Raw genomic sequence first — 8,700 nt, forward strand, 5'->3', positions numbered from 1 at the left:
ATATATATCTATATATATATATATATATATATATATATATATATATATATATATTATCATAAATATTAGTATTAATCTATTTCCCTATGTGGCCGTATGTGTATATAATTAGTATAAGTGTAATCGTGTGATCGATGTATATATAATATCATTATCATCATTTATTATCATTATTATCATTTATTATTATTATTATTATTTATTATTATTATTATTTTTATCATCAATATTATTATTACTTTTATATAAATAAAATATATTATTATTTTATTATTATTATTATAAATATTAATATTAATCTATTTGCCTATGTAGGCCGTATGTGTATATAATTAGTATAAGTGTAATGTAGTGTGATCGATGTATATATAATATATTAATATTATTATTATTATTATTATTATTATTATTATCATCATCATTATCATAATTATTATTACTGTCATTTATTGTTATTATTATCATCATTATCATAATTATTATTACTGTCATTTATTATTATTATTATTATTATTATTATTATTATTATTATTATTACTATTATTTATCATCAATATCAGTATTATTATCATTATAAATATTATTGTTAATAATCTATTTGCTATGGCATGTGTATATCACAGGACGCTAATTAACGGTTGTTGACGGTAATTAGTATTACGGTACTGTACACATATCAATACCGTCAACAAGCGTTGTTAACGGTTGTCGACGGTAATTAGTATTAATGTACACGCATACTAATTACCGTCAACAACCGTCAACAACGCTTGTTGACGGTTGATGACGTCTGTTGACGGTAATTAGTATGACCGGAAAATACTAATAAAAAATTGAAAGTAAACACCTTCTACGTACTCTCAATAAAGTGCAGCAAAAAGTACAGCAAAAATACAACCCCTGGTCCTGGCCCATTACTCAAACACCTTTATAAGGTGGTGAGCACTTATGGCAATGAATTATACAATAGCGCAAACATCGATTGTTGGAAGCGTAGTGGTTATAGCCTATTCTTCATACTGAAAACCGCGTATAGTGGGGTGACCCTTACTCAACTAAAATTAATCCGTTAACCGTGTAACCATTAACAAATAAAGCCAAAGATTAGTATTCTTACCACCGTAGCTCGGTTAATTTGACAGCATTCGTTGGACATTACAACTTCACATGATCGGAAAGAAATGCAAGAATAGAAAGGGAAGAAGGAGAGGGAGCAAAAAGAGAGTGTTTATCCAGTCCCAGACGAGTTACATTTTCTCGCAATTCATTGGCGGATCTAGTGGGGGGGGGGGGGTCCTAACCCCCTACCTTAGGGGAAAAAAAAAAAAAAAAATTCTAGACCTACTTTTTCAGGACTTTTTCATCTAGGAATCATAATTTTCTCGGGGGAGGACTCTGACCCCCTTTAATTTTTGGGATTCATCAATTAATGGGAAAAAAATACGTATGGAACGTATGTATACAGGTTCAAACATAATAGGCCTATTTACTGTGATAAGAATGAGAAAATTTTTCTTGACCGTTTTAAGGGGGAAAGCCTTGAATTTTGAAGAATTTAAAAGACACCTAGCTCTAAACCCCTCTTCCTTTTTGAAGTTTTTGGGAAACATGTTTACCCCACCCCCTAAATTTGAACCCAGATCCCCTGATTCATATTCCCATTCATCTTACTAGTGCCCCCACCCCGCCCACTTTAAAAAACGTTCCGCCAGCCCTGCTTCATCATAGACTAAACTGGTTAAAATAATGAGTAGAACTGACATTTTACAGACGAGGCGTTTTTTGTTTTGTTTTTTGTTTTTTTTTTATTTTTTAACCAGGCATATGGACATGACTTTTCCAGACAAACAACAAACCTTGCATTTAAAGATAAATGAATCAATATGCCATTAATAGTTTTCTTCTGATCAAACTTCAATAGATGACTCTCTTTTGAAGAAATGTGGCAATTTAAGTACTCATCATGCTTAGAACCAACCGTCAGGTTGGTTAGAAGATGTTCGTCACCCCACACACAACGTAAGAAGCTTCATAGGCTTAAAATTCGTTAGGGAGTGAAAATTCCTATATAATTTTTACAAAATATGAAACTGAAATCAATTAGGGCCTCCATAAATCCTCCAATAAGCGCCACGGCGTTTATAACAAATTTTCAGAGGCTTCAGTGCAGCGTATTCGAGAGCGGCGCTTATAAAAAAAATATTGGCGTAGGCCTACGTGAAACTTTCCATGTCCGTTGCCATGTTACCATCTTAGGTATCACCCGTAGTTCGGTAGGCCTATCATAGGCCCTACATCATCGTAAAAAGCGTTTATAAGTATGCTTGTGTCTTCATTGTGTTAATTATTCATTTAAACACTGTAGGCCTATACATTGTATTTAAAAGCCTGTTTCTCAAAGTGTTTAATTACACACAGTGTAATGTACAGTATTCTGTATTAACATAGAAAACAGAATAATCTTGCCGCGGCGCTTATTCGAGGATTTACGCCATATACTTTCCCTAAATTTGAAGGGCTGCAAAAAAGATGCCCCCGCCAACCCTTGAACAAAAACTTGGACACATCACCGCTGATTATTTTAAACAAGCAAGAATAGTTTTTGGTTTTTAATGCTAATAAAATTGAACAGTATAAAACAAAAAATAACAAGATGAAGTTAATTTTGATATGTTACGGAATCATGGGCCGTTTGTCACAAATAAGCCTGAGGCTATGAGTTACTTTATTTATACTAATGTAGCCTACAAAAATAGCAAGCTTTGGACTGCACGCGACGACGGTAGGACGAAATGACGTCACATCATAGTCATCTGCGCATGCGAGAACGTTAAGTTTTCGTTTTCGCATGGATGCTAGGACGCAATTTGGCCAAAATCACGTTGTGCGGAGAACGTAGGACGGTCACACATGATTGAATCCGTTCTAGCGTCACGTCGTCACGCAAATCGAAAGCTCTTATAATACGATGAAGGTAGGCATACATACGGTACATACAAATGTGGACATTCAATATTAAGTTTAAGTTATATATTATTGGATTAAATTTAAAAATTGTTGATTTAGAATGATGAAGTAGGTCAGGTGACAGAATTTCTATTAACCACACTGTACCTCTACATAAGTGGCTGTCTGTGTGGTGGTACAGAGCTAATGCTTATAACTGTTTCCAATCATGGAGCTCCATGATACAATGAACCGGCATTACATTAAACCTCCAGTGCTTCTATGCAGGGAGTTGTTTCTATGGAAGATTTATTGGCGACCTGTGCGACCTAAGTTTAAAATGGCAGACTCACATAAGACTACAAATTCCTTCACAGACAGGCAAATTTTCTACAACCTACAAATATTTTTAAGATGAGTTAACCACAGGCAGACAAATGTTTTTTGTATTCAATGGTGGGGTCTAGAGGAATGTTTGGGAGTCGAGGTACGTCACAAGATAGCCGCCAGTACAGCCTTCAACCATTTTAGATGTCTAAATTTAAAGTACATTGTTATTTTTTTTTCCGGAGACTTGGCTATAAAAGTTGCCTCATGCCTATGTTAATAGGAATTCTTTTTCACTCTCTATTGACTATTAAAAAAAACCACAAACACAAAAATAATGATTGCCTTGAGTTTACAGTTGAACACAGTGTTGATTTGGATTAATTGGTGTAGGCCTACTTGTATTAAGGTATACTCATAAGACATTAAAAAGATGTAACACATGCTGTAACAGATTTATTAGGTTTTATAATGTATTCTTATTTCTTAACATTCAGCGGCTTTAATAGTATTATATCCTAACTAAGACCCTAGAACGCATAATTAGAAATGTGAAACGAGGTGGTGTCATCAAAGAACATTATAGGCATATTTAGCATTTTGATTTGTTTCATCACAATTATCGTAACCCAACGTCTATAAAGTAACGACTGATTACATTATTAAAGCATAACTAAAACTTAGACTTAGACAAAAATGCAAAGGAACATACCATATATCTCAATTGCCTCTTGAACGTAGGCCAGGTGCAATGAATGTCTGACCAGCAAGATAAAAAGTTTGAGAAAGTTAAAAAGTTTGCGAATGTCAGTAATCGAAACTCCTGTGTAAATGAAGTACACGTTCCTTCTTTGATCTTGTGTGTACACAGTTGTTGTGTGAAGAATAATAGCGTCACCCTGACAACGAATTCTATTCACACGCGTCACAGAGGCGATACAGCAAGAGGGCGCGCGACCAATCAAACGTTCAGAGCAAACGTTCGAACACATTAATGTGCGCTTTAAGGCCAGGTCACACCTACACCGATAACTATATATTGTTGCCTTTGCGGTCACACCTGACCACAACGAAGAAAAATCGTAACGGCACTGGTTTTGGTCTAAAGGAGTTTGTGCTTCGATCCATTCATAGAAAGTCTTTTGATGTACCTTTTTTGCAAGGTTTGCCTATGTCTAAACTAACTCCGGCTATAATAAAGTTTATTATAAAATTGGAAATGTTATTATTGTTAAAAAAAGTATAATCATCAGGAATGATTACATAATTAATGTCGAAATATTGAATCCCAACACGATGACGTGTATTTCAATACTTGGAGTATGTATTATACTTTCTTATCTGAGATTAATCAGTGGACCTTTCGGTTGTTAATGAATAGATAAGGATTAATACTATGACAATTTTTATTGATCTAATCTACGTAAATTTTCTTTCAGAGGTTATAATTAAAGTTAAAGTTTAGATATTTACTTTAAAAAATATATATGAAATAATGTAATCGTTAATGTTTATAATATTTGGTAATACCGGTATTTAAATAAAGCGAGATTACACCACTGGGCTGAGGTGTGAACATTTTGGGAAATAGTACCTCTAAATTTCCAGAAATAAAACTCTTATATAACCCATAAAACAGCAAACGGCCACATAATGCAAATCTATTTAAAATTAAAACGAAACAGTAGAGAAAATCCGATCAGAATGACAAAACAAACTAAGTATCCACTGGAAGGAATCCCAATATCTGCAGACGGATCCGTTTCGGCCTTCCATGCCTCATCAGTGCAGCTAGGGTATAGACCCAAACGAAACGTTCGGCCAGCTTAGGTAGGGCCCAAACTAGTCAAACGACCACTAATGATTACAGAGCCAAACCAAGGCAATATTATATATACACAGCCCAGGTGTGAATGCAAATAGTGGAATACAAGCTATGTGGCTCGGTTCCTGTAGATACAGAGAATATTTTGTCCTACAAAATTCTTACGAGACAGCACTAGTCCGTGAATTTGTGAACAAGATCGGAGATCTAAAGATTTCTACCGTGCATCAGTGGCGGCCCACTGGATCTCAATAGAGATTCTTTAATAATATATAAATTTTAAAAATGCACGGTAGAGATTAAAACACATTTATTTCAAGTTGCTTTTAATCATTAATTGTTTTTATCATTGTACTTTTATAATGTTTTGTTTTTTTATATTCCATGTTTAGTATGTTTGTGTGCGCCTCGGAATAGGTTTACCTAGATAGATGGCGCATTATAAATGCATTATTATTATTATTATTATTATTATTATTATTATTATTATTATTATTATTATTATTATTATTATTATTATTATTATTATTATTCCTGCAATCCCTAATCTGTCTGTTCTATTTTGGAGTTGTTCTTTAGTGCTGGAGATCAGTGCGATGTCATCAGCTGCATAGTCGAGATCTTCTAGTGTGGTGTGTAGTGTCCATCTTATTCCATTTGTTCTTCTGTATATGCTAGTCTATATATTAATTCTACTAACGCCCCTGTGTAAATTCCCTACCTCCTCTCAGACAGCTGGCAGGAATGGGATCATATCTCATACACTGTGTTTATATAATATTTCGCGACCACATTCCGCTACTTTTCAAGGCTGGATGTTGCTCAACAACGAAAAAACAGCCAAAACTCCACACGAAATTTAGTACACCAGCGTCCATTTTTCGCCAGTCGTTGTTTGTTGTTTACGTCACATAAAAACTACACCATGCCTTCGTTTCTGAACCGTAGGCTTCGCATCAATCAACAAAATATCACGCCAGGCTGCGAAATAAACAGTCTCATCGTCGTCTCCAGTTATGCTTTCAACTTCATTACGTCAAACAGAATCTAAACCATCTCATAATTTTTGTACCTTAGTGCTTCACCTCAACAAAATATCATGGCAGGCCGCTAAATGAACACTCCCATCGCGTCTGTGCTCAATGAGATGACTTGCATATTCCTGTTACCGCTAATTGAATGTCACCAGCACTGCATGCTATAACTAATACATAGTGTTCTATCGCAAAACAGCTTTTCTTTTACAATCGCTCACAAACATCGGTCAGGTAACCGGTATTACATTATATGTGTCAGTGTCACGCTTAGAACTACACCACGTCCATATATAATTAGCTAGCTTGCCCAATAAAACTTGAGTTCGGCCATGTGAAAATAAAGACTTATTGATCGTCCATTTTTAACAACAAAAGTTTGTAGGCCTAGGACGGGATGTTTCTTTCTCAACCAATAAAAGACTAATATACACATAAAAAAACCCTACGCCTTCTATAATAACAAGCGATTCACATCAAAAATACTCATTTTTTAGATTGCACATTCATTCACTCATACATTCATTGCATTTTCCTGCTTCAACAGCATTGGCGCGCTATACCCAAACGTCGAAGAACCATCACAAGGGAAAACACCCCTTCACAATGGAGACGTGACAGGCAAGACACCAGGGGTGGCGCCAGGATTTGCCCGACGGGGGTGGGGGGCGAGGTCCCCGACGGGGGATGCCCCGGGGTAATGCCCCGACGAGGGCTCAGATTTCCCCGACGAAACCAAAGTGGGCTTGGTCAAGCTTCGATTAAAAGGTTACGAAAGTGGTCTAGGGGACGAAGCCCCCGAAAATTTTGACAATTTAGGGGTTTCAAAGGCTTATTTAATTTTTTTTCTCCCCGTTGACTTGTGCTTTTTCTCCCCGACGGCTCTCCCCACCCTTCCCCCCGCTGGCACCACCCCTGCAAGACACAGAAACTGCGCGAGAGTGGAAAAACAGGTTGGCACACAATGCAGCATACAATACCCATTATTGTCAGTTCCGTAATCCTCCTACATCTTTCCCCCATCAACATGTTCAACCATATTCAAGCACAGGACATGCTGCAACACATATGGTCCAGTTCTTTGGCAGGCAGTTCCCGCCGCAGGTTCACTCTTTCTCCATTGGAATGTTGACAACAAAATTTTCATTCTGTAAAGCTTCTGTTTCAAAATGGAAAAACACTATAGTTGCCACAAGGCAAAGGAAAATTGCCAGCAATTGCATCATACCCAGCAAGACTCAAACATCTTTTCACAACAGACACACCACAGGCTCGATATTTTTAGAGCTAACATCCGCAACTATAATATTTCCATGGCATTTGCATCATTTGGAGCAACATTGTCTCCCCACCAGGCCATGGCCCATATGCATTCAGACTTCATGGCCAAGTGTATCACAGGCTGGCTCACTTCACCCTCCTCAAGGCACCACACAATCCTATAGCCAATTGTACATTTTAGAAGCAAGTCAAGCTGTACAGGCCAGGATGCAACAACCTGCCAATAAGGAATGTTTACCAAATATCATGTCACCGCTTCAAAATGTTCTACAACGAACCAAAACGTATGCAGCAGCCTACAAACAAATGCAAGAGGTCAAAGAAGAACAATGCCGCATAGTTCATCAGAATGGAACGCCACCGCCTATTGTAACAATGCACCTCTTGAAAGGGGGTGACCAGCGCCGATACAATGATCCATGGTAAGATGAGATAGCAATTGTATTTTCATCACCAGATGGTGCACCCCCACATAACGGACATTGTTGTACATCCAAAAGACCAACGACCCCAACATATGTTTTACCTTTCATCAAATATTGACCCCCAATGTTTACCCCATCTTCTTTTCGTTTGGAGAAGTAGGTTGGCAACCTAACATGCAACATGATGAAAAGCACAGGTCTAAAAAAAAGGCACAACATTACTTGCCTACAGTATTACGCCTGTCAGTTGGAGAGTCATTCTCCCCAATCTTCTACGGAGGCAAGTTTTTTCCAACAATATTTAGTTGACTAATATATACGTGTAGAGGCCGGCTGATTAGAGTACATACGAACTAAACAGAGTTCTTGTAATCAGAGATTTCAAGGTCCGTGCCATCCATTGTGATTGTTGGGTGACTTTTTTCATGTTTTCGAGTAATGATAAGCTGTTTAGTCTTCTTTGAGTTGAATGCTACAAGATTGTCAGATCCCCCATTAGGTTACAATAGGTTGTGATTGAAAAGTGCAGCATAGTGTTGCCATTTATAGGCTAGAGAGTGATTAGAAGACGAGGAATGCCTAAAACTAACTGATAAGATAGTATCATCTGCGAAAGAAAATATAGGACAGGAAACTGCGTTGTGAAATCTTTCATAAAAACAAGAAGCAAGATCGGGTAAATAACTGAGCCTTAAGGCACAGGAACACCAACTGAGCGGTTGAGTAGAAAGTTAGAAATCCAGTTTATGAGCGTTGGGTGGGGTCCAAACATTGGAAGGTTCGTAATGAGACCACGATGCCAGACACAATCAGATGCTTTGGAAATGTTGATCTGTGATGACGGATTCCATGACCTTGGAGA

General features: G+C 37.0%; 1 protein-coding gene across 2 annotated transcripts in view; it reads right to left on the reverse strand.

Annotated features, from left to right (window-relative positions):
* The window catches only part of LOC117108925, a 15,294-nt gene extending 11,150 nt beyond the window's left edge, over window positions 1-4,144 (reverse strand). The window contains exon 1 of one of the 2 annotated variants that reach the window (XM_033251117.1): window positions 3,986-4,144. Coding sequence is in view for 1 of the 2 variants with exons in the window: in XM_033251109.1 (XP_033107000.1) it covers window positions 3,986-3,988 (3 nt within the window). In the remaining variant the exon portion in view is untranslated. The remainder of the gene's footprint in view (window positions 1-3,985) is intronic. The other variant, XM_033251109.1, reaches the window with a different exon arrangement.
* Window positions 4,145-8,700: the final 4,556 nt, after the last annotated feature.

This window comes from Anneissia japonica, unplaced genomic scaffold (genome assembly GCF_011630105.1).
Source record: "Anneissia japonica isolate Jap-2015-1 unplaced genomic scaffold, ASM1163010v1 scaffold26_len2425191_cov177, whole genome shotgun sequence".
Classification (NCBI taxonomy): domain Eukaryota; kingdom Metazoa; phylum Echinodermata; class Crinoidea; order Comatulida; family Comatulidae; genus Anneissia; species Anneissia japonica.